The sequence below is a fragment of the Triticum aestivum genome, chromosome 2D (genome assembly GCF_018294505.1).
Source record: "Triticum aestivum cultivar Chinese Spring chromosome 2D, IWGSC CS RefSeq v2.1, whole genome shotgun sequence".
Lineage (NCBI taxonomy): Eukaryota > Viridiplantae > Streptophyta > Magnoliopsida > Poales > Poaceae > Triticum > Triticum aestivum.
In genome coordinates, this window is record NC_057799.1 from 652654787 (window position 1) to 652681264 (window position 26478).

Here is a 26478-nt window from a genome sequence, read left to right on the forward strand (position 1 = left end):
TATGTAAGATACGTAAAAAACTTTACGTGGGTACAACATTGCTCATTTACAATAATACTACACCTACGTAATGGGTGTACGAAACTCACGTAAATCCATTCATCGCTATTTAAACCGCCCCCCCCCCCCCCCCTTGATTTTCAGGATGGGCCCGTGCGTGCAAGTAATCACCAATACAAAACTGCCACATAGGATCGTACGTAAGATACGTAAAAAACTTTACGTAGGTATAGCATTGCTCATTTACAATAATACTACACCTACGTAATGGGTGTACGAAACTCGCGTAAATCCATTCATCGCTATTTAAACCGCCCCCCCTGATTTTCAGGATGGGCCCGTGGATGCAAGTAATCACCAATACAAAACTGCCACATAGGATCGTACATAAGATACGTAAAAAAACTTTACGTAGGTATAGCATTGCTCATTTACAATAATACTACACCTACGTAATGGGTGTACGAAACTCACGTAAATCCATTCATCGCTATTTAAACCGCCCCCTTATTTTCAGGATGGGCCCGTGCGTGCAAGTAATCACCAATACAAAACTGCCACATAGGATCGTACGTAAGATACGTAAATAACTTTACGTAGGTATAGCATTGCTCATTTACAATAATACTACACCTCGTGGATCCCCCTGGTGACGTCGTCCTCGACTTCCTCTACTTTTTGTTCGACGACGACCACCACGCCAGGGCAGTTGAGGGGCCTGTGCGAGCTGTGTGCTCGTATAGGGCCCCCAAAATCAAGGCTCGTATAGGGCCCCCAAAATCAAGGGGGCTCCATTTAGGGTCCATATACGTGTATTAAGACTTCAAAGTTGTATCAAATGGCAAAGTTGTATCAAGATTTCACTAATATGTCTTGGAACAATTTTTTGTGTAGTTGTTAAGGTGCAGAAATTGTCATATATAGTAGATTCAAGATTTTCAACAGTTGCTCGTCCTGTGGTCCAAGTGCAAAGTCAAGGTTCTATCTGATTCTTACTATTCAAGTCACAAGCCTATAATTCATGTGAGTTCATCAGTTCAAATGTATTAATATTTTTAATGTTTGGTTCATAAACATAAACAATCATGCATCTAGTTCTAGAAGGAGAGTCAATTGCACAAAACTACCACATTTGCGGCTAGGTTTGCAGAAAACTACCAAGTCGCTAATCCGTTGCAAAAATCACCACGATCCACATAATCTCGTTGCAAAAAGCACTGATCGGGTGATTTGTCCCGTTTGATCGCTTTGTGACAACTGGGGCCCAATTATAAGGTGCTGACATGGCAAAAAATTAACATACACATCCCTGGATCTAAAATAAAAAAACAATCAGACCCCCCACCCATCCCTCCCCCTCCCTTGCGCTCGTGACCCATCTCTCATCTCCCCTGTGCGACTGACCTTCCTCCGGCGCCGGCTCCGGCTCCGGCCACCTCACCTAACCCGTCGGCGCCACCCTAACCTGTTGGGGCCTGACCCTTCTTCTTGCTGTAATCGGCGTCGTCGTCGTCTCCTTCCTTGTCAGCAGCAGGGGAGGGGCGGGCGCGGCGGCGGAGTGCAGGGACGAGACGGCGACGGCGAGTGCGCGTAGGAGGGGGCCACGGCGGGGGAAGGGAGGGGGGACGTCTCGGTGGGCACGGGAGGGGATGCCGCCGGCGCCTTGTCCTTGTCGGGGGACCCCGCGGAGGGGGATATGGAAGGGGAGGCGGATCCGTTGGCGTCGGGGCGGAGGAGCGGGAACGCTGTGGGCGCGCCGGGCGACGGGGGCTGCGAGATGGGGCTCTGCGCGGCGCAGAGCGGCGGCGCGGCCACCACGAGGAGGAGGAGGATGCCGTCGTGGAGCCCTCGTCCAAGAGAGCCACGCCCAGCCCCTGGTGGTGGTGCACCGCACGGCGTCCCCAACTGCTCTGAGTTGCTGCTTCGGGCACGGCGTCGAGCCAGGGAGGAGCGGCGTGGGGTTGCTGCCGCTGCTTGCACGGCGTCGAGCAGCCGCGGGGCCGAGCACTCCCGTCGCCACCGCGCTGAGGGTGCCGATGTTGCCCTTCTCTAGTGAGGATGCCGTCGCGGCGGCTGCGCGCAGACGAGGCCATCATCTGGGCACGGCAGCTCAGGACATTGACGGCGACATTGTTAGGTTGGAGCAAGGCACGGCGGCTCAGGGCGTCTGCGCCATCGAGGGAGGGCGGCGGGTGGGCTTCCTGCGGCGGCGACGGGAGCCAGCGGGATCGAGAGCAGGGGGATTGAGAGCTAGGGGGTTGATTGCTTTTTATTTTTGGATCCAGGGGTGTGTATGACATTTGTTTGCCAAGTCAGCTCTTGACAACCGGGCCCCACTTGTCAGAAAGTGATTAAATGGGTTAAATCACCCGATCAGTGCTTTTTGCAACAAGTTTATTGCTAATGAAGTGTTTTTTGCAACGGATTAGTGACTTGATGGTTTTCTACAAACCTAGCCGCAAATGTGGTAGTTTTGTGCAATTGAATCTCTAGAAGGAAGTATGATTTTGTGCCTTCAAGTGTAAGAAGAAACAGTTGTGAGAATTTGCATTGCTACTTGAGAATTTTCCAAAAACTATACTAAATAACATAAATTTAAATTGTATAATTAAGTGCTTATGCTTGAGTTATATTATATGATTTTTTTTCAAATGTTAGGCCCCCATTTTGCTTTTCGCACCGGGGCCCCAAATTCAAATAAAATCATACAATTTCCTGTACTGGAGAATTCAGCGACATATGACAGAGTTAGGCTAAGCCAAAGAACCCCAGGCTGCGGCGGCCTCGCCTTGGAGCGCCTCGTGGAGCTCCTGGGCCACGGCGACGAGGAAACGGTCGGCGCCGTGCCGCGCGAGCAGCGAGACTGACACCGGGACACCGCAGCGGGTGCCCAGCGGGATGCTGACCTGGCAGAACCCCGACAGGCCGGCGATGGACAGCAGCGAGAAGGCCCTTGCCCGGAAGTCCTCCAGCAGAGTCGCGTCCATGCGTAGCTTCGGCGGCGCGCCGGGGACCGTAGGGATTGCCAGGATTCCGTCGTCCTACAGAATGCAAATTCATTCAAGCAGAGCAAAACTAAGAAAAATCAACTCCTACTACTGCCTGACAGACTGCATGTTCAGAAATTGTTTGCAGCAATGGGATTATGATAACAGTGTATGAGTTTACCTTGAGGAGAGCCGCAAGTGCAGACTTGAATTCGGTCCTGACGGCATGAAGATCATCCATGGCAGAATCATCCTCCGACGCAATGGCCTCCTGCACTCGCTCTCGGATGCCAGGGCCGAGGTTGGGCTTCACCGTGTTCACCCACTCCGCGTGGTTTGCTTTGAATTCAGACCTGAAAACATACGGTGCATTTAATCTCGTCCGTGTGCAAAAGTACAATTTAGAGTAAACTGCTGGCATTTCCATTACTAAGATGATTGAGTTCATCTGACGGTGGAATCATGGTAAGGGCACAATTTTATGATATCACGTGTGATTACGTAGGTATGTTGTGATTGCACACCTTTGAAGAACTCGCATGACACGTGAGATGGCAGACAGAGGCGGCACACACGACGATGATGCTTCTACCGCAGACAAGTCGGTCATGAACTTGCCGATGCTCGGAACATTGCTGGAGACAAAATCACCAAGGTTTCCATTGTCCACCACTGCATCACCTGCCAAACAAACCTCACAAGTTTCAGACACTTCTATATGTAAGCTGACATGCCCTGCTCTGCTCCACCTGCAGAAAGTTTCAGAAAACCTATACTCTGCATTATCCTGCTCTGCTATACTTACTGCCGAATATCTTGGCCGCTGAAGCGTTGAGGATCTCGTAGGTGTGGTCGTCCACAGAGCCCAAGATCTTGAAACAGTCTGCAGGAATGATGACACGGCTCGGTCGTCGTGGTATCTCGGCATCATCGTCGGCGGCAGCTGGCACCGGCGGCAGCATCACGTCGGTGACACGAGACAGCGTAGGCAGATCTCTAGCAAACCACCCTGTAAGCATAATCGCACTGGGATGTTCAGACACTTATACAACTGAATGAACACTGACTGTAGCACGGCTCGACTGAAATTACCGACGGTGTCGAACATCTGCGCCATGGGGACGACGTTCTCGACGGAGACCAGTCCGTGGGAGGGGCGGAGGCCGAAGATGCCGCAGTAGGCGGCGGGCACCCTGACGCTGCCGCCGGTGTCGGTGCCGAGGGCGAAGTCGGCGAGGCTGGCGGCGACGGCGACGGCGGAGCCGCTGGAGGAGCCGCCGGGGACGCGGCCGGGGGCGCACGGGTTGGCAGGGGTGCCGTAGTGGGCGTTCTCGCCGTTGATGCTGTAGGCCATCTCGTCCATCACGGTCTTGCCCACGCCCGTGGCGCCGGCGGCCAGCGCGGCTAGCACGGCGGGCGCCGTGGCGGCGGCCGGCGCGTGCGTCCTGGCCCAGTCCGGGGTGCCGAAGCCGGTGACGCGTCCGGCGACGTCGAAGCTGCCATGAATCGACCAGTCAGTCAGTCAGATTGCTGAATGTCGATGTGATCGAGGGAGGAAGGTGGGGAGGGAGAGAGGTCGTAGTACATGTCCTTGATGGCGAAGGTGAGGCCGTGCAGGGGTAGCTGCTGCTGCTGCTGATCGGAGGAAGGAGGCGGCAGCAGGATGAATTTCTCCATGAAGGCGCCGTGGTCGTCGCCGCTGTCCTCCATGGATAATTCGCTATGGATAGGAGCAGGATATGGTGTCGACGACGTCAATAATTCAGTCTTTTTTTTTTTGACAACTACGTCAATAATTCAGTCAATAACGATGAGGCCTGCCTGAAGAAAATAAGCTGCCTGGTTTGAGCCTGATGCGTCAAGTGCTTGCTGCCTAGTGAGGCGAGCCCGGACTAGGCTGTTTTTTTATTAAAAAAAGATGAGGCAAAAGATTTGTCATTTTTATTGATTAAGAGGACGAGATTTGCCCGATTAATTAGAGGAAGACCGGGTAAAACTTAGAGGACATGTCAACATCCCGAGAGCACCACGCGCTGAAAACAACCCTCATGGAGTCATCATTGTCGTAGTGGACCCGCCTACCGCAGCTCTGCCTTCTCTATCACAACACGAAATCATCAGACGTGCACCCATTGGCGCACCGGACCGTCGACACCAGAAAGACAAGCGCTGACCCAGCTCTACTCACCACGTCGCCAACATTTTTTAGATTAATGAATATGATGACTTTATGTGAAAGCTCCAACGTTTTTGTTTTTGTTTTTATATAAAATGGAAGTGTAGAAGGGAGGAGGAGGAGGAGAGAGAGGGAGAGGGAGAGAGTATGCACATCATGGAGACCAGACCGATCAATATTCATGCCCCAAACTCTAGTAGTGTGTTCGCATTGTAATAGAAGGGGGGGGGGGGCGGTGGGTGCTGACTCTTGGAAGTGCTTGCATAGGAACAACAGCCAAAGTTACGCCCTAGGCTAGCGAAGATGGACGCAGGCCGTGCTTGTTAAACGTGTCCTGCAAATTTGAGCCACAAGCGAAAACCCATTGCATCTATCACTTTTTGACATAACTCCGTCACCAAAGATTCAAATTAATACTTGAGAGTCATGATTCAGAGGGACTAGTGGGTGTTAATGAAACACTTGAGTATCATATTTTTCTTCTAACCGAAACCCCTTTGTTGAATTTGTGTTTGAAAAAGCTCCAAAGAAAATTTATTCTCTTGAGAGAATATATTTTTTCGCTTGCTTCGCACCTAGCTAACTATGAAGGTTTAACTTGAGAATTAGAACTAGCGATATAAAAGTATATATGGCTAGACAACGAGCTTAAGTGCAATCATTACTTTTTTTCGATAAAAGATGGATTTTATTGACTCAAAATGAAGCATCAAGAAGATACAAACACAATGAGCATAGCTAGGATGCACATAGCCAACCCCCAACACACACACACACACACAAACACGCTGGCAAATAGCAAAGTCATATAAGACCAAAGCTATGCCTAAGCGAGGAAAAAACCCTGAAGCTATCAAATCTGTGATCGACAAACTATAACTATGGCCATATCCGCACCAATCATCTCATGACATCACAAGGAAAAAACAAGGTTCTTCAACAGCAACGCCTTCAGCAAGGGAATACTCACTAGTCCACAAAAAACAAAAAATTAAAATTGTGTATGCTATTGAGTTAGCGACTCGCTGGATGTTACCCAAAAAAATACGCTCAATGGTCTATATGTATCAACGCATAGTATCTTTTAGTTGTACTACAACTCATATATTTCTGTTGTTCCATACAATTTTATACATCTATATAGTTATTTCCTTAATATGGACGGGCGCGGCAAAGCGCAGATTTATTTTCTAGTATCATGTAGATAATAGCTAGAGGGATAACCCATGTGTTTAGTGATTGCTTCTCGGATAAATAAGATAAGAAGAAAAGAAGTTGTAATTCATGCATGTTATTAGTAGAGGTTTTGTGCAAGCAACTGCTAAAATTTCTGCAGTACTGTGTACCTGATCGTTGGGACGTATGAACCATATACGAGTGCCAGTTGGTAGAAGACTAGAAACTACTATTAAGATATTGGTTACTGTATGTGATTCAAAAATCTCTATCACAATATCCAATAATAAATATATATGAACACATGCATAAGTCTGTGAATATATGCGTATACACTACATACTTTATGCAATAACAAAAAGTTAATTCAAAATAATTTTCCCAAACAAAAAAATGTTAAATCATAAACTTAAATCTTGCAGAAGAAATGTTTAAATGAAATAAATTCCAACTACATAACAAAAAATAATAAAATATTATTTAGAAACATTGTTATGTAATTATGATAGGTAATTAGTAAAATAAATATACCAATTGAAATTAATATGGTAATATTAAAATATAAAATAAGTATAAAAGTTTAGTATGAATAAATTATGATTTTTTTATCGCATTGGATATAAAAATTATTTGGAATGCCTCTGCCTCGGTATTGGAGTTCACGGTGGACCTGATGGAGACCCAGTGATCGTTGCACGATTAGACCCCCCCATTGTGACAGTTATATAGGAGCGAAAAAAAGATTAGATAACGGTGGTGAGTTGTGGAGGAGGACCAAGATATCAATGATATCAGTCGAAGAGAAGCGCTAGGCTTGTTGACAAATCATAATTATTAGTTAAAGTTTGACCAAAAAATAAAATGGATTTGTGTACAAAAACGAAGTATAATATATTTTGAATATTTTAATATGGACTACATATGAACCGAAATGATTAAACAATCACATGAAAACTTGTCTATATACGTCCGATTTTTAAAAAAAAACTTAGAACATCTTATATTAAAGTATTACAGAAATAGATACATTTCTCTTTGAATTTGTTCAAAGTTTGTGACATTTGACTTCCCCGAAACCATTGCTCTCTATATTATATGGGACAAAGTGAGTATTGAATTAATTTGGTGCACACTAAATACATCAATATTAAAGCCCATAGAAATAGAAAATAAGCTTTCATCCCAACATCATATAATTCAGACTTCATCTCAAAGCGTAATACGACCCATCTCTACTCCCCATAAATACAACATTCCACGTCTAAACAAATGGCGGTCTGTTAAAAATATTGTGAAGTTGTTCCTCTACTTCATCAGCGGAGCAATGTGTTAAGCTGAGGGGGACATTGCCCCCAACATAAACCAAATTAAGGAGATTTCCTTATTGTAGGGCTTAGATGGGAATTTTTTGGCCTTTGACCCTTCAACAACCATATTTTTTCTTGCCCCCACATCAGATTTTGTCTAGCTCCGCCTCCGCTCGTATCTACTACTTAATCGTGCTATGGTCTACTGATTCTTAGCACTCTTGGCACAGATGGAGGATCCTGGTTCTTCTTCTCTTGATGTGATTTTTTTGTTAAGGACCCCGATCCAATTTCTCTTGGGGCGGCAAGGGAAGTTTCCATTATTGCTTGGCCGAGGCCCGTCGGCCCCTCCTCCGGAAGCTCCATCCTGGACAGAGTCTGCCTTCAGATCTGCTCAGTGCTGGTGAGATCTGTCTCCTCAAGGTATTGTGCATCTCCCTCAATGATATGTCGGAAGACAATGAGGCTAGCTTCATGGTCCACAGTTGGATGAAGATTGTTCGGGGAACTTTGTTATGACACGTAGGATCACTTGAATGAGGTGATCGACAGCGACGGCCATGGCTCTCATTACATTTTTCAACTCGTGTCAACGATGACTTTCATGATTAATTGCTCATGCCAAGGATGCCTGTAAAAGGCGCAAATATTTCCAGTGATCTCCTCCCAAGGTCATCAAACAAGCTGACTAGGGGGAAGCCGGTGTCACCTCTCTCGGGCCACCGGTTCCCCTCGTTGTCTATTTGGAGCCTCCAACGAAGCTTGTCCACCTGCTGGTCTTGGACGACCAGGAGAAGACACTCAAGGTACGATCTCAATGTCTTCAAGATAAATATTTTTAACACATGATCAACATTTTTTATACACATTTAACATTTTTCAAATGCATGATTAATAATAAAAAATTCAAATGCTATGTTAACATTTTTAATACATGGTCCACATTTTTTCTACATAAATTTAACAATTTCAAATGCTTGATTAACATTATAAAAATACAAGTTTAGCATTTTTTCAATACAATACAAGATTAAGTTTTTTGAATACATGGTCAATATTTTTTTCTATATACGTCTATAAAACATAAATAGTTCATCCCCACTAAGCTAATTATCTTGACATGCAGCCTAGCCACGTCATCAACTTGCCACATCAGCAGTGCAGTTACATGTTTTCACTTTCATGCTGCTCGCGTCCACACGGCTCGATGGCTCGCAGCCTCGCACAGTCCCGCTGGATTTGTTTTCTTTAGACAATTCGCCAAGCTTTATTCAATCACATTAATGTTTACAGGAATGAATAGAAGATCGTTGGGCTGCCCTAATCAAACATGGCGGCCAAACCCGAGCGTAAGAGCGTGCTTAGCGAGATTGTGAGCCTCGATATTCGAGGTCCTATACTCGTGGACTATATTACAAGTAAAACCAGCTGCTTGTTCTATGATTTCATGAATAATCGCTCCATACTCCGCTGAGGATCCTTGCTTTACTCCGTCCACCACTGTCTTGCAGTCCGAGGCCACTTGAATCTTGTGCTCATATAGGTCTTCTGCCAACGCAAGAGCCTCTCTAACTCCCAAAGCTTCAAGAGCTTCTGGGTGACAAATGTCTGAACTTGATACAGGATGCCCCAAGAAAGATTCCAGCTGAGTTTCGGCACACCACAGCAACTGCACCATAGCTACCATCCCTCCTAACTGCTGCATCTGTATTGAATTTTGTAAGATCTGCCGGCGGTGCAATCCAACCCGACGGTCTCAGTGATGCACTAGTTGTTTGTCCAGTACTTGGTCTCGCCCAGATCTCCAGATCAATTCAATTCAAGTCCCGCTGGATTTGTTACGGTTGGATGTACGCACACGCTCCAAAAGGCCGGCTGAATGTTCTTTGAAGCCCATGCAAAGCTGTAGGGAGACGAAAAATTAGCCCGTACACACCATTCAGGATTCCCAGAAGAAGAAAAAAAAATGCATCGCTCAATCCCCTTCCATCCAGTTCCCCGTCCAGCCGCTGCCACGCCTCATGCATCCCCCAACCGATTCCTCGACCAGTCGCCGCCGACCTTGATGATCTACAGCAGTAGCCAGCCATGCTCACCCCAGCAAGGCGCCACCGCTGACCCTTCTTGCAGCCACGGCCGTTGGTCCTCCGATGAGCCGCCGCCACGTCTCACGCACTCTCAGGCAGCTGCGATGACCGACGGCCATGGTGGAGTAATTAAGGGCTAGAAAATTCAGTATTTCATTATGGAATTCTAAAATCAAGTAAGTCCCTTTTTTAAGTACATGCCAATCTAGTTATCCACCTCTCCCCATATCCATGCTTTTCTTTTATCGTAATTTCACTTGGGTAGGCCAAGATAGTCAGGTTATACTCTATATCAGAGCAAATTTCCTTTTTTTATTCAAGATATTTAATTTAATACTTTGAAAAATTAAAGCATGATTCCCCATAGAGATATGTACATAAAGGGGATCTTTGGATAATAATGCTGTTCGGACCTAAAGTTTACCTATACACGGATTAAGCATAAAGCCATAATATTTTATTATGCCATTGAATGGGGGGAGATAATACCGATTTAAGAGTAGTTCACTACTGCAATAAAAAAAAAGAGAATTCTAGTTAACGGTTCCAATTTGTTCTGAATTTTGCAGCCTGTGAATAGAAATCCAATTTTTCTTCTTTTTCATCTCAATAGAAAGAAATGGGAAGTTTTATTGTGTTAACAATGTATGTTTTAAGATAGAATCTATCGAGGAGAATAATAGAAACTGGATCAAAAAAAGCAGGAATAGATTTTTTGAAAAAGATTGGAAAAAAGTAAGTAGAATTATATTCAAAATAAAAGGGGCTTTTCGTAAGAAAACGTGGATGAATACTTGCTGTTTTCTAGATTTTTGATCGGATTTTTTGGCGGCATGGCCAAGCGGTAAGGCAGGGGACTGCAAATCCTTTATCCCCAGTTCAAATCTGGGTGCCGCCTGATCAATAAAATACTTAGGTTTTTTTTATAGTGCTGATCGAATTCGATAAATTTTTACTTCGCATAAGTTCGGGCAAGAGAGTAACTGGGCCTGCCGATACTGGGTTTAGAGAAACCATACCATAGTTCTATCCTCAAACTAGGGTTAGGATTTGTTTTGACGGTAGTGGCCAAAATGGTTATCAATAGAATAGGGGTGAGGTAGTGTTTCCTTATTCTTTTATTATATGAATTTGAATTGGTTCTTAATTGAGATTCGATTTGATAATTTTAAAATACGAGGATAAGATGTCAGAAATCTTGGTATCCAAAGAAAGGTCCCTAAGGGGCATTCTTTTTTTTTTCAATCTAAGATTCAAGAAGGGACTCCACGAAAGAATATCAAGACTTACTAATTATTATACATTTTTTTATCGTACATCTTATGTTACCTACATACACTAAAGTAAGGACTACTTAATTCTAACGAGAATCAGATTAAATAGGTCGATCAAAAATCAATTTAGGAGTTGTGATAAAGTCTCTTCATTCTTTCATAGAATGATACAAAGCAAGGCTGCAGGGTTTAGGTCAAAAATAAACATAGGTAAGGTAGGTATCCAATAAATATTTATCTATCGATAATTTTATGGTATATTCGGGCGTCCTTTGCTTAAAAAAAAAGAGTAACAAAAGGAATAAAAAATCTTCCTATTCCCGCTTCTTCTATTCAGGACATCATTCCCGTACTCTTTCTTTTTTAAGGAAAAAAGGGCTATAGTATCGTATTTTTAATGCTCTCTAATTCTACCAGAATTCCTATAAGAATTTGTTAGGAGTAAATTCCTTGAACTGATTGATCCATGGCCTTAGGGCGGAATCCCTTTTTGACTCTGTACCCTTGATTCCACTATGATTATTGATCAATAGTAGAATAATCCCTTCATAGAAATAGGAGACATAATTTAGATGGATATAGTAAGTCTCGCTTGGGCTGCTTTAATGGTAGTCTTTACATTTTCTCTTTCACTAGTAGTATGGGGAAGGAGTGGACTCTAGGGATACTACTAATTGATTAAGTAATCAAATTGTTGTATCAATTCTTTTCTTTAACATTTTGCATTAATCATTTTGTCAAACGTTATTCTTTAATCTTTTTCTTTAGTTTTGTTTCACTCCTGTAAGAAACTCTTGTATTGTAAGTTGTAAGAAAGAGCCATTATACCAATTCAGAATTTCTACTAGAAATGACGAATGGTTAAAAAAAGTTCTATACATAAGAAAATTAGACTTTCTTCCACGGAACTATTCACGGCATATCACACATTTTCCATTTCCTTTTACTTTTTACTATAGTCTATTCTTACTATTATTTTTCTTTCCTTCCATGGATTCTTTGGTCAAGAATTGTCTTAGATTTTTTTATTTTGACCTGATTGAAATTAAGTGGATGCAATGAAAAAAGAAATTGAATTAGACTACTTAACTATTTCAATCTACTAATCTATTCTATTCTATGTAGATTCAAAGATAATATAATAGAAAGAATCTAAAGTGTCGTAGAAAAAACTATATGTAGTTCTTTCTACCACACTTTAAGATTCCAACCAGATCCTTTCATTTAAGACTTGGATTTTTTTTATTTAATCCCTTTTTAATTTCTTCAATGATTAATTGGAATTCCAATTAATTATTTTGGCTGACTGTTTTTACATAAATAATAAGTAAAAAAGAAGTAGGAACTAGAATGAACAGTGCAGTAGCAATAAATGCGAGAATATTGACTTCCATAACCTCTTTATTTTTTATTTTCACAATAACTCGGGATGTAATCCCATGGAGAGGAAAAAGGGGTATCTTGTAAATTCAAGGGTGGGGCTTGCATTCTGATAATACTGAATCAATTCAATATTATGAATATCGGATCTATCAAATCAATTCATGGATGAGAGTTATATTTCACGGATGAGAGTTATATAGTATAACATAGGAAGATCCTCTATCCACACTAAGACCAAAATGGGTTTTTTGATTGGATTAGGAATTCCCTCTTTTTTAATCCTTTTCTACTTTTTCTTTTCTATATCTCTAACCCACGAGCTTTCTTAATCTTATACTTTCTTAATCTTATACAATTTCCCTTCCTTTTTCTTATAGTTATACATACAATTATGTATGTATTATATGACCAACTTTCTATGGGTCACATAGACATCCAAATAAGCAGTAGAAGTGAGATGGGGAAAAGAGGTCTGAAATAAAAAGGGAATACGATTTATGTATGGATTCCGGTAAAATACCGGTACTCTATTCCATATGAAAGGAAAAGATAGAGGTAATAAATAAATATCCTAAATTCTACTAATCCACATATCGTATGTGTGTCTTTTCTTTATCGATCGGGAGTAGTGAAAAAAATTCCTATACGCCTTCCCTGCCTCTTTAATGAGAGATGCAAAATAAAAAAGTGAAGTAAGGGTGCCCTGTGGGTATTTGATCTTGCTCCCTGCCCCTTTTTTTCATGGAAAAAGGAAATATAAATTTCTCCATTCATTGAACCCTAGTTCGGGACTGACGGGGCTCGAACCCGCAGCTTCCGCCTTGACAGGGCGGTGCTCTGACCAATTGAACTACAATCCCCGCGGGGTGTATGGCATACCCATTCTTAAATAGAACCATAAGAAGATTCGATTCGTCTTTCGTACTCTAAGAAATAGACGAATCATATACTACATACCCACATATTATACGTGGGTATAGTGAGAGTGACATAACTAGTATGTCGTGATTTTTTATCACTAAAAATGGATAATAATCCAGCCTTCAATAAGAAAAACTCTTTTGTTTGTAAGAAAGGAATGAGAGAGATATGGATTAGAAAAAAAATTTCCCTTTTTTCTTTATCTTTTATTTCTATAGATCAGACATTTTATTTTATGGAAGAAAAACAAATGGAAGAAAAACAAAAGGATTTAGTTCATATTCATGAAGCCCTAGATTTTTGGTTTGGGCCGAGCTGGATTTGAACCAGCGTAGACATTGTCAACGAATTTACAGTCCGTCCCCATTAACCTCCTTTCATAATACTCCCTACCCCCAGGGGAAGTCGAATCCCCGCTGCCTCCTTGAAAGAGAGATGTCCTGAACCACTAGACGATAGGGGCATCACTAGACGATAGGGCCATATACAACCGCTCGTGATTATACTATAATCAAAGTATAAATAGATCCAAAGCAAAGAGTTTTTCCAACTTTTCTGTTATGTTTTCATCTAGGATTTTTTTTAGTTGATCGTTATAGATTAATTCTCCGTGCTTCATTTAGTGTTCAGACCAAAAATGCATCCATCCCGCACTAAGTCATAAAATTCTCTAAAAATATAGAGAAAGTTTCAAAAACAAAGAACAAAAGTGAATCAATTTAGTAGAAAAGTACTCTATCAGATTCGAACCAACGACTTACGTCTTAGCACAAGATTACTCTACCACTAATTTAAAAAGCCCTTTTATCGGATTTGAACCGATGACTTATGCCTTACCATGGCATTACTCTACCACTGAGTTAAAAGGGCTTTTTATTTAATTCAAAAATTAGCCACTTGGATTTCCCATTATGGGTCCACTGCATAATGTACATATTATATATATAATATATAGAGATAGAGAGAGAGACATTATGTAGAGATTGTATATGTATATATCGATATTTTGAGAGCTCAAAATAAAATTAATAAAAAAAAAAACATACCCTACATAACATATCCAACTCTTCTTGGTTCAGGGTTTTCCGTTTCCGAAGACTAGTAAAATAGGCGGATTCTGGAACCCCAAGGATTCAATGGTATATGGATATGGAAAATATAAGATTTCCGATCCTAGCGGGAAAAGGCGGGGAACAGATACCCAATAGGATATAGGATCCTTGGGAGGAACTTTTGGTAATGGCCTTGATCCTCTATGCTATTTTTTATTTGTTCTTAGTTCTATTGAACTTTTTTCATTCTTTTAAACAAGAATCTAATAAACTAGAATTGAGTCAGTGGAAAAAAGGAGAGAGAGGAAAGTGTTAAATGGAGAGAGTCGACTAATCAGAGACTTTTAGGATCTTCTTTACATCAGGTAAATCTGTCGGCCCTGTCCGTTTTTTTCTTTAAGTTACGACTCTTTGCTGCTTACTTCTATCAAGCCATAGGGAAAGTCTATGATGAATTTGGAAAACTCATCTCACTCTTACTCTATGGCTCGGACTTAATGGGGGAAGAAAACATCTTCCAGAATTTCTTTTTTGTTCAATTCTGGACAAAAAAGAAAAGGAAAAAAGGAATTTATAGGGACAGTGTTACCCCCTATATCCCCTAGTTTATATTGTAGGAATAATAAAACAATTTAGCAGTCTGACACACTTACGTCCTTGCAAAGTAAATAATTATTATTGTAGTCGTAACCGTAGAATAGGATCCTAATCAAAATAAATACATTTGGTTCAGGCGCTATTAGCATGGTAAGAAAAGATTTTTTTACAGACCAGAGGGGCTATCTAAATCCTAAAGTAAAGGCGAGCGATCGAAGTAGAAGTACCAACGGCTCAGTGTCATGAACCTTCTCCATCTGATTCAATAAGGGGGAATTAGCCTTCTTGTCAAATGGCTATCCTTGACAAAGGGTACCATTTATACCATAATCTACAATGTAGCGGGTATAGTTTAGTGGTAAAAGTGTGATTCGTTCTATTAATAACTGAATTTGAAATGATATACTTAAGGCATCCTTAAGTTTTTTATTTTTATATTCCGATGAAAACTTTAGTTCTTATAAAGGATTAAATCCTTTTCCTCTCAATAGCATATTGAGGAAGAATATACATTCTGGCGATTTGTATCCAAAGACTAATTTAAATTGCATCCAAAATAAAAATTGGATTATGAGTACAGAGTCGCGAAGCATAATTTTGCATTGGATTAAGTATTCCAATTTTGAAAATATGAGTAAAGGATCTATGGATGAAGATACAAAAAAGTTGATTTCCAATCGTAACTAAATCTTCTTAAAATAAGGAATAAGGAAGCCAAATAGCTAAAAAACGATAGTTTTGGTTTACTAGAACCATCCGCATATTGTTTCAGCTCGGTGGAAACCCAATTCTTTTCCTCAGGATCTCTTGAATGAAATTAGGGAACGAAGTAAGTAGATTAGATGGATTTAGATAGAATTTCTATCTCCTACTCTATAAGGATCATCTAGAAAGCAGAGAGCTTTGGTTCCATTCAAATAGAAAAGCTGACATAGATGTTAAGTGGTGAGAATATCCATAAAGGAGCCGAATGAAATCAAAATTTCATGTTCGGTTTTGAATTAGAGACGTTAAAAATAATCAACCAACGTCGACTATAACCCCTAGCCTTCCAAGCTAACGATGCGGGTTCGATTCCCGCTACCCGCTCCATTCTGTATAAAAGGAGTATTCTATTTGTCTAGACATGTTAGAGGCTTGTATTCAAGCCTTTTTTGTCCACCAGTTTCTGGTACTCCAGAGCGGAGTAGAGCAGTTTGGTAGCTCACGAGGCTCATAACCTTGAGGTCACGGGTTCGATTCCCGTCTCCGCACTTAGCAGTCTGTATAAAAGGAGTATTCTATTTCTCTAGATATGGTAGAGGGGCGTATCCAACCCTTTTTTATTCATTAGCTCCCGGCCCTAGAGGGCAAAATTGAGCAGTTTGCGAAGTCACTTGCCTTCAAAAAAAGAAGGCGCAAGGCTTCTCCCTACCCTGCAGAAAATAAAAATGAAACGAAAGGGACAGTCTACCTCTCCCTTCCCTTTAAAAACAGTTTGCCCGTTGTTTGTCTCAGTTAATACCCAATTTTTGGAGCTCTATTGGCGAGTTCTATTTCTACCTCTGGAGCGCCCTCTTTTTTGAGTGGGATGCAAAGGAAGGGTAAGATAGTAAGGGATACGGCACTAGACTAACACCTAATTAATACTTAATTTAATATAAGTAGTTAAACAGTTAACTAGACTAAACTTTTTATCATAGTACTTTGAGAAATTAAGCGGGCGAGCGGCGGGAATCGAACCCGTATCTTCTCCTTGGCAAGGAGATATTTTACCATTGAACTACGCTCGCTACGGTATATATTTTATAGCGTATATCCGCCTGGGTCGACCTTCTATGTCTGGGTCGACCGTTTCATTTCATTTTCTATTATATTAGAGTTTTCCTTTTTTTATTATCTGTCAATGAATATTCTAATGGGAATGGAATTTCATAATACTGAAAGAGAAGAGCTAGCAATTCGGAACGCAAATTGCGTTTTAATACGTCTCACTATTCTAATTTTTTAGAAGAAATGGCCTTTATTATTTCTTTTTTATGGGGTTAATAAATATTAACCAAATTTAATTTAAGAAATGAGAGAATTCAGAATAGCTACGAGAAAGACTAGTCCAATCCATAATGATGTACCAGAAAATACAACATTTTTATTATTTGACCAACCATCAGGAGAAGCAAATACAAGGGGTACACTAATTACTAAGACTGAGGAAGTCGCAATTAATGCAAAAACAGCTAATTGGAAAGCAATAGTCATATTTCTAATCCTCCAAGCTACCATCAAATAAAGTTGACTACATATTTGATCCCTCACTTAACCAAAATTGTAAAAAAATACAAGAAGTAGGAGGGGTTTAATCATGAATCCATTGATTCTTCTCTTTAATTCAAATTTATTACTTAAACCGCTTTTTTATTTGGATATGGGGGTGAGAAGAGATTATTTACTCTTTATTTCACAAGCGGGTATAGCGGATCCTGTATCCGTGTATACAGTATACAGAGATATATCGAAAAGGAACTTGTATCTGATATCTTTCTAGAGGCTAATAAATCTTTTTATTTTTTATATGGCTATGTTCTATTTGTAGGAGTAAAATAAGGATTAGGCTGTGGAGAGATGGCTGAGTGGTTGATAGCTCCGGTCTTGAAAACCGGTATAGTTCTAGGAACTATCGAGGGTTCGAATCCCTCTCTCTCCTTTTGCTTATTGAATACGTTTGTTTCTTTCATTTTTTTTTTTCTGTCCCTTATCTTTCTTTCATAAAAAGGAATGAATGGCTCGGCTAGATGGAATAACCGAGCCAGAACAGAAAAAAAGTAGAACAGGTATAAATAAGAAAATCTTAGTTAAGAGGGTTCATGTAAAGAACAGGTTCCAAATCACGATCGATTCCCTTTTCAAAACCTGCTGCAGCAGCTCGGGCTCTTCCTGCATGCCATAAATGGCCCACAAAAAAGAAGAATCCTAGAACAAAATGAGAAGTTGATAACCAACTTCTAGGAGAGACATAATTAACTGCATTGATCTCGGTAGCTACGCCACCCACGGAATTTAAAGAGCCTAAAGGAGCGTGGGTCATATATTCTGCTGAGCGTCGTTCTTGCCAAGGTTGTATGTCTTTTTTCAACCTACTCAAGTCCAAACCGTTGGGGCCCCTTAGAGGTTCTAACCATGGAGCACGAAGGTCCCAAAAACGCATAGTTTCCCCTCCAAAGATAACCTCCCCAGTTGGGGAACGCATTAGATATTTACCTAAACCTGTGGGTCCTTGAGCGGATCCCACATTAGCTCCAAGACGCTGGTCTCTAACTAGAAAAGTAAATGCTTGAGCTTGAGAAGCTTCTGGCCCGGTGGGTCCATAAAACTCACTCGGATAAGCTGTATTATTGAACCATACAAAACAACAAGCGATAAAACCAAAGACAGATAAAGCAGCTAAACTATAAGACAAGTAAGCTTCTCCAGACCATACAAATGCACGGCGAGCCCATGCGAAGGGTTTGGTTAAAATATGCCAAATTCCGCCAAATACACAAATAAAACCCAACCATACATGCCCACCAATTATATCTTCTAAATCATCTACACTAACAATCCACCCTTCTCCACCAAAAGGAGATTTTAGTAAATAACCAAATATAACACTGGGACTAAGGGTCAAATTGGTAATTTTTCTTACATCTCCCCCCCAGGGGCCCAGGTATCATATACACCGCCAAAATAAAGAGCCTTGAGTACTAGAAGAAAAGCACCTAGACCTAACAAAATTAAGTGAATACCCAAAATTGTAGTCATTTTATTTCTATCTTTCCAGACATAACCAAAGAATGGAAAAGATTCCTCAAGAGTCTCGGGTCCCAGAAGCGCGTGATAAATGCCACCGAAGCCTAAGACTGCGGAGGAAATTAGGTGAAGTACGCCAGATACAAAGTACGGAAAAGTATCTAGAACTTCCCCCCCTGGCCCTACTCCCCAACCTAGAGTAGCTAAGTGTGGAAGTAAAATCAACCCTTGTTCATACATGGGCTTTTCTGGTACGAAATGGGCCACTTCAAATAGGTTCATTGCTCCGGCCCAGAATACGATTAATCCGGCATGGGCTACATGAGCTCCAAGTAGTTTACCGGACAAATTGATAAGTCTGGCATTCCCAGCCCACCAAGCAAAGCCGGTGGTTTCTTGGTCACGACCAGCTAAAACGAAAGTTCCATTAAAGAGCGTTTCCACGTGGTAGAACCTCCTCAGGGAATATAAGATTTTCATGAGGCTGATCCTGAGCTGCCATCCACGCACGAATACCCTCGTTTAAAAGAATATTTTTGGTGTAGAAAGTCTCAAATTCAGGATCTTCCGCTGCACGGATTTCCTGGGAAACAAAGTCATAGGCACGTAAGTTCAGAGCCAAGCCAACTACGCCAATAGCACTCATCCATAAACCGGTGACGGGTACAAATAGCATAAAGAAATGTAACCAACGTTTATTGGAAAAAGCAAAACCAAAGATTTGGGACCAAAAGCGGTTAGCAATGACCATGGAATAAGTTTCTTCAGCTTGAGTTGGGTTAAAAGCATGGAAGGTATTTGCACCATCACCGTCCTCAAATAGAGTGTTTTCTACGGTCGCTCCATGAATAGCGCATAGCAGAGCCGCACCTAATACTCCGGCAACTCCCATCATATGAAATGGGTTCAACGTCCAATTATGAAATCCTTGGAAGAAAAGGATGAATCGAAATATCGCTGCTACGCCAAAACTCGGCGCAAAGAACCAAACCCTTAATTACTCCACCATGGCCGACGGCCCCCCTTGCCAGCCGCCGTCGCTAGCCCTTTCCCGCCGATCGATAGATGTAAATCCAGCAGCTCATTTGTTCATATTCCCACTTCTGATTTTACGGCCGCCACTAACCCGTTGAACTCAATGTTTTAAATAGAGGGCTATGAAAAATAGGGGCGGGCCTTCAAATTAGCTATAGCGGAGTATTTGTGAAGGCGACCATTTAGCAGCACCCTGCTGAAAAGGCTATAGCGGCTATAGCCGGCTATTTAAAACTATGATTCAACTACACGACACACATTCTCCCGGCCACAAATGCACAAGAAACGGCTTCATGCACCACACCATTAATCGCCCATAATTATCTCAGCCTCCATTACTCCGCAATTGTGAGAAAAATGTGTATAAAAACCCCTCTAGACCGACATCGTAATCCAACAAGCACGCATGTTTACATTCTCATCTAGGAAACGACCTCTGCCTTGCTAGCTGCAGATTTCATATTTTCATCCACCCTTAATTTTTCCTATCATCAAGCTCATGCTTTTCAATTTCTCGTGTTGCTCTCGGGATTGAAAGGTGCTCGAGTTTTTGCTTCATAGGTTGCTCAGATTGGATTCAATGCTTTTTGTCTTTCTCCTGCTGCTCGTGATCGTACACAACTACTTATCTCTGAATTTAATTATCTAGACTTGATTAGCGAATGTACGTACCTTCTATTTGTTTATGTGCATATTACATACCATACAAATTCCTTCCATTGGACTATTCATACCGATACCTCTAGATACAACTCATATGCTTATGTTTGCTAAATTCTTTTTATATGTGTTAAGCCGATAATTTATTTTTTTATGTGTTAAGCCAGTATTTTTTTTGATTGCATTGTTTACCTTTGTTTTGAAGGTTCACGAAGCTACTAACCCGAAAGAGTGATGATGCTATGATATTCTGAGAGGTCATGGTTGTTCTCTCAAACGATTCCATGTTTGAAAGACATCAATTCTCTGAATTCCAACACGTTCGCCTGGACCAAGGATTTTACCTTCACATTTGAAATCTTCTAGAGTACTTGTATTCTCAGTTAATCTATCACCAGCATAAGCAATATCCACAGAGGGTTATACCTATGTTCTCTGTAAGTAAATAAGAGAGTGGATTCCAATATATTACTCTTTCCATCAGTATACGGCGGTACCTTTTATTATAAGATGTCTGTCAATTTTATATAACTTTTTGGATGTACCTAGGACTATTCACTCAATGTGGTATGAGAACCTTTATGTTCCAATTGTTTCTTAGGATTGATACCAAGCCGAACTCTTTTTCAGAAATAGTATTTTCAAGGAAGTTTATTCAAGAAAGTTCGGAATATATTCGTCTCATTCCTCATGCTATATTACTATGGGAACCCGTCTATCATATAGCTATTAATATATCTCATCAGAAATCTTCCATGAGGATGGTCTATTCTAATCATTTATATGAAGAGTGTGTTCCTACAAACAATATCAAGAGGTTCACACAGAGATATTAGCACATCACTCCAATGTATCTCTAGCTGCATTTGATGAGATTCTCAATGGCATACTACATTACATGATAACCTTTTCTGGTATACTACATTTCATGATAACCTTTTCTGACATACATGTGAAGAATTACAAGGCCATTGATCAACATAGATGAAAAATTAAATGCTGCAGCTCACATCCTGTAATTGTTTCTGTAGTATCTGGTTGGGAAACTCTATACTTTTTGTGCTCAATTTGCATTAAAACGGATAAATTAGACTATTCTTATTTTGTACTTTGTCCCATGTACAAACAAAAGAGCTATTTGAGGTCTCGGTGTTAATATTGAGATGCGGAAAGTGCTCTCCATGGGCTCTTTGCTCCTTAGTATGAAAAATCAACAACAGTTCATGTTCTATGCAAGTTCTGCTACACGTCCATATAGGCTATTCCCTAATTGTAGTTTCATACGCCAACCATTTTTATTTTATTTATTCATTCCGGAGTTCTAGAATCAGGTAATATTTACCCCTTAGTTATGAACTAGATCATGATTTATACATGTGCATTGGGGAGAGCGGGAGCGTCCCTGAGTTTGTCCGAATATTTGGCACAAAGTGCACCAGTGATGTTCGCTTCTCCAACAACAAACAATTAATGATTAAGGGTGACATCTTGAATTTCTTGGCGGAAGTTGCTACACAATAAATGACTACCAAGGTATGAATGATATGAACATTTGTCATTAGTTAAGCTTGATATGAACAACACTTTTGCAATATATCGGCAGGGCCACGCATTACAGATGCTTTTATCAACTAGATTATCCTATTTTTTAAAATTTTCACATCATTCTATCAAAGATTCAAGTAAACATATTTTTATATATTTGCTTTACTGATTTCACGAATTAATTACTCCATAAATCCTCCTGCTAAGCAATGCTACAAATTCCCGCAGCTATGCGCGGGTTATCATCTAGTTTAACAATTTTCCAATACTTGATTAACATTTTTGAAATACTTGTTTAACATTTTTTTTCAAATGCTTGATTAACAATTTTTTAATACACGATCAACTTTTTGCACACACATCGTATATTTTGTGTATACATTTTCCGTACACATGTGACACATTTTCTCTATACATCCAACATTTTTCAAATGCCTGGCTAACATTTTTTTAATGTTTTATGTAAAGCGTTTTTAATATTTATTTATAATATTTGGAAGTATACACGAAAGTAAAAAAAAGGAAAAGAGCGAGACATAGGTGCGGCCGTCGGACTTTGATCTCGCCACATAAGCTTTTGATCCACCCCTCCCCCCCACCCCACCCCACCCCACCCCCCACCCCCAGCATGAGCATGGCCTTCCGGCTCGACGACCTGAACACGAAGCTCGATGGTTGGGTCAGGCTCAGGCTGAGGATACAGATTTCGCCCCGAAAGCCCAGAAAAGCTTGAAACGCCTTTTTGTTAGTATACTTGCTACCCAGACCATTCCATCCCATCCCATTGTGTTGTGTAGGTTTGTCATAGTGACAGGGAATCCCTCTCTTCATTTGTGCAAAAACAAAAGCAAAAAACCGTGCATTGGCGAAAAGAAGAAGGTGTAGGCCACCAAGCTGGAAGCCGCGGCCGCCACCGCCATCGCACAACAAGAGGCCACCATCGCGGAGAACAATGCCATCGTCGCTGCGGACACGAAGCAGGTCCCACTCTACCTAGGGTTTGACAACCGCGGCTAGCACGGGCTCCTCTGCCTTTCATCCGGCACGGCCAGAGTCATCGCACACGTCCACCACGACGCAGACGCTCGGCTTCCATCCCCACCCGCAAACTTCCAGTTTCTCCAGCTCTCTCGGGGACTATTCGTCGGAGGTGAGCGCGATCGCGTCGGCTACGCCCGCGCCCGCTCCCATGGCCATCGACCTCAACGCCACACCTATGGCGGGCGGGTCGTCCACCGGGGGCCAGAGGAAACGGCCGCGCAAGATCCCCGCAGGCATGCATCCCGACAGCCGCAATCTGTTCGACACAATGCCGGTGACCCCGGACGACGATGACAGGGCCAACCATTTATAATGGAGAACATCATCTTTGAGGGCGGTGTGGGTGGCGCGGCATGAACTTTGGGCGATGGCATGGCCGCTGGCATGATCTCTAGTCGCGGGCCCCTTTTAAGTTTAAATTATTTTCTGCGCGGACGAGAATTGGGTTAGCCGGTTGGCGCACCGGTCGGCCCCAGGCGGACGACGAGCGTTCAACCGACCCAAACGGACAAATCGCGCGTTCTTTTGGATCGGCGGATTGGAGTTGCTCTCAGTGCAGCTAGCTGCCTTGGTTTCTCAATCCAGTCGGGTCCTGCCTAGCCTTTTGCCGTTTGCCTTAGCCTTGCCAGCACAAAAATTGGTTCGATTACTTATGACTCCACCATACAGTAGTACAACTGTTAATCAATAATGCAGTATAGTATATCTCACCCCTCAGAGATAATTAACTGCTGGTAACTCCATCGATCCATCCATCCTGTGGCTGCCTACATGGCTCCAACTCAGAGTCCTTTTCTTAGAGAGACCCCATTCACCGTTGCTGGTCACTCTATGCGTTCGGTTTATTCGGTTTACATGGTTCGGTTTATACGGTTTTTCGGTTTGTATGATACTAATACTTTGGCAAATACGATATGAAAGTAAAATACGGTTCGGTTTCAATATATAACAAATTATTTCGGTATGGTTTCGATATATACCATAATAACCAAAGTTGACGCGAATTTGAAAATGGCGTAATAATAAGTTGCAAATTTATGACTCAAAACACATACTATATTTGACAAAAATAGTATATAACTATATATGTAAGTATATATGCATGCATTGATTCATCTATTGATGGTTATGGACGTGCTTAGCATTTTAAAAAGAGAAAAATGGCTATGTTACAAGAAAATTTATGTGCTCAGTAGGGAATGTGACTCATGTACAAGAAAAATGATAACTTGTATGGTTGTTCATCTCAAGAAATATAAATTTATTTTTACTTCGGTTTATTCGGTTAACCATTCGGCTTTTCGATATATACCATAAAAACCAAAGTTCAAATCGGTATGAAAAGTTCATACCATACCGAAACCAGAAACCATAAAAACCGTAAAATCGGTTCGACTCGGTTTATTTTCGGTATGGTTTTTCGGTTCGGTTTTCATATGCACGGAGTGACTTGCTGGCTTCTGCTAGTGGTACAGACCATAAAAAGAAATCAGCTTCACCCACAAATTTAGGCACCCGTGGGCAGTCATCCATCAATCCGTCTGGCCACGGCCATCAATCAATCATATAATGTGTTCGGTTTTTGGACGGAAATCTAGTTAGCAGAGACGGTGAAAAGGGTTAAGAAAAAGAGCCTGCACTCACTCACTACTCTGGAGCACTCGCGCACTATTCAAGTTGACACGCGCGAGTAACCGTGGCGGGGTGTTTATTGAATCAATAATTCTAGGTCTATGAAAGGAAAGGTGCTACGTAGGCTTACTTAACCTTCCGTAAAATTCTCTCCTTCCCTGATTTTAACCGGGGTGGGCCGCAGCTGCTAATTCTGGCCTAATTAACTACCCCACATCATCTTTTACGTAAAGTCTGAATTTAAGATGGAGGAGTCAATCTAGTCAATGGCGATGACGATGAACCGTCCGAGTAGGCGATGTGCAGCCTATGAGGGGCCTGACTGGTTGTGGGTGCCGCTTCTACGAGGGTCTGATCAATACAACAACAAATATTAGCCAACCTATATAATTTCTAGGGTGTTAACTTATGTTAGCCTACAAGATCAAGCTAGAATAAATGACAATTGAGTGGATGGGCTCCTAGCAGCCTAGTGGCAAGAGCACGGATGTGTGCCTTGACAGACCCAAGTTCGAATCCCATGACCAGAATTTATTGATGCTTGCTAAAAAATGCCATTAAAGACCTTAAAATGACGTCGTTCTGTTAGATGTTTGCTCAAAAATGCCATTAGACACTGTTATTATCGGGTCAAACCCGTTGTCCATGTTATATGACCAAAATACTCATGGACCCAAATGTTAGCTCTCCCTCTATATCACAATGGCAAGTATGGGGCACACTTGTCAGGAGTGTAAGCGAGCGAAGAATTTTAGAGAAAAATAAGAACGCTGTTGGAGATCACGTGGGACCCACGGTTTACAGTAGTGAGGTAGAGGGAGAGCTGACATGTAGATCCTTGGGTATTTTAGTCATATAACATGGTAAAGGGGCTTCGAGCTAACAATAATGGTCTATAGTGGTATTTATGAGCATGCGTCTAACGGAGCGATGCCATTTTTGAGCAGTTGAAACTCGTAATAACAAAACTAAGTAGTAAAACGCAAATAGTAGTATAAATGATAAAACCCCATAGGGTTTTTTCACGCAAGGTTTTGATCTTTCCACTGGCCTTGAGCATGGCTAGCCCGTCTCACAAAACTCGACTGTTGGGCTAAGCTCGGGCTCCAGATTTTGGCTGAAGGCACTGCAAAGCCCAAAATGCCTAAAAACTAGAGTTTTCAGTAGAAACGTTGGTACAGTAATATATTTATCCATTTATTACCCTGAAATGATCAAAATATTGGTTTTCATAGAAAAAGAGTTAAATATAACTAGGTTTGTAAGTACAATTAGCTTGAATATGCTTATGCATGTTTGCCTAAAAAGGAAAGGAAAAAGAGAAAGAGAAGCAGGAAAGCCCTGCATCGCATCATCTGCACATCCACAGTGATCCGTGCCCGTGCCCATGCCCGTGCCCGAGAGCATGCCTTTATTTCCTCCATGACTTGCTCCCTCAGGGTGTGTTTGATAGGGTGCATGGAGGGTGCATGAGGGCAAAAGTTTCCAATCCGACCCACTTTTGCTTGTTTGGTAGGGTGCATAGGCTCACCTGAGCTATGTCCATGCATAAAAGGGCCCTCAACCATGCTCATCTCATGCACCCCAAACAGGGTGCATGAAGGCAGCCATGCTGGCCCTGACCCTCGTCCCCACCCACCAGATCACGTTCAGATATGTTTATATTTACAAAAAATGTTCAAATTTCGAAAAAATGTTCAAATTTTGAAAAAGTTCAAAATTTTGATTTTTTTTAAGTTTAAAATTTCAAAATTGTTTAAATTTTCAAAAAATTGTTTTGAATTTCAAAATTTGTTTAAATTTTCAATAAATGTTTTAAAAATTTCAAAAATGTTCG

At 41.5% G+C, this 26478-nt stretch overlaps 2 protein-coding genes and 5 non-coding genes across 7 annotated transcripts; 3 read left to right on the top strand and 4 right to left on the bottom strand.

Annotated features, from left to right (window-relative positions):
- Positions 1 to 2564: 2564 nt before the first annotated feature.
- Positions 2565 to 4756, bottom strand: LOC123050856 (amidase 1). Its single transcript, XM_044473585.1, has 6 exons — positions 4573 to 4756; positions 4080 to 4483; positions 3793 to 3996; positions 3512 to 3668; positions 3169 to 3340; positions 2565 to 3041 (listed from the first exon to the last, which is right to left on the bottom strand). Exons 1-6 carry the CDS (start codon positions 4695 to 4697, stop codon positions 2754 to 2756), a joined length of 1350 nt encoding a protein of 449 aa, XP_044329520.1. The 5' UTR covers positions 4698 to 4756; the 3' UTR covers positions 2565 to 2753.
- Positions 4757 to 10560: 5804 nt separating this feature from the next.
- TRNAC-GCA (transfer RNA cysteine (anticodon GCA)) lies at positions 10561 to 10631 on the top strand. Its single transcript has one exon. It is a non-coding gene; the product is annotated as a tRNA-Cys (tRNA).
- A 3477-nt stretch (positions 10632 to 14108) lies between these two features.
- On the bottom strand, positions 14109 to 14181 carry TRNAT-GGU (transfer RNA threonine (anticodon GGU)). Its single transcript has one exon. It is a non-coding gene; the product is annotated as a tRNA-Thr (tRNA).
- A 1959-nt stretch (positions 14182 to 16140) lies between these two features.
- Positions 16141 to 16214, top strand: TRNAM-CAU (transfer RNA methionine (anticodon CAU)). The gene has a single exon. It is a non-coding gene; the product is annotated as a tRNA-Met (tRNA).
- Positions 16215 to 16661: 447 nt separating this feature from the next.
- Positions 16662 to 16732, bottom strand: TRNAG-GCC (transfer RNA glycine (anticodon GCC)). Its single transcript has one exon. It is a non-coding gene; the product is annotated as a tRNA-Gly (tRNA).
- Positions 16733 to 16755: 23 nt separating this feature from the next.
- Positions 16756 to 22888, bottom strand: LOC123056199 (photosystem II D2 protein). Its single transcript, XM_044479891.1, has 2 exons — positions 22830 to 22888; positions 16756 to 19720 (listed from the first exon to the last, which is right to left on the bottom strand). The coding sequence occupies exons 1-2, from the start codon at positions 22886 to 22888 to the stop codon at positions 19156 to 19158; spliced, it is 624 nt and encodes a 207-aa protein (XP_044335826.1). The 3' UTR covers positions 16756 to 19155.
- On the top strand, positions 17556 to 17643 carry TRNAS-UGA (transfer RNA serine (anticodon UGA)). The gene has a single exon. It is a non-coding gene; the product is annotated as a tRNA-Ser (tRNA).
- Positions 22889 to 26478: the final 3590 nt, after the last annotated feature.

Coding starts and splice junctions, on each gene's coding strand:
- LOC123056199 (XM_044479891.1), bottom strand. CDS start 22,888: ATGGCGGTGGCGGCCGCGGCTTCCAGCTTGGTGGCCTACACCTTCTTC. Junction 19,721..22,829: donor ACCTTCTTCTTTTCGCCAAT/GCACGGTTTTTT, acceptor GGAGTAATTAAG/GGTTTGGTTCTTTGCGCCGA.
- LOC123050856 (XM_044473585.1), bottom strand. CDS start 4,697: ATGGAGGACAGCGGCGACGACCACGGCGCCTTCATGGAGAAATTCATC. Junction 4,484..4,572: donor ACCTTCGCCATCAAGGACAT/GTACTACGACCT, acceptor GATTCATGGCAG/CTTCGACGTCGCCGGACGCG. Junction 3,042..3,168: donor CACTTGCGGCTCTCCTCAAG/GTAAACTCATAC, acceptor TGCATTCTGTAG/GACGACGGAATCCTGGCAAT.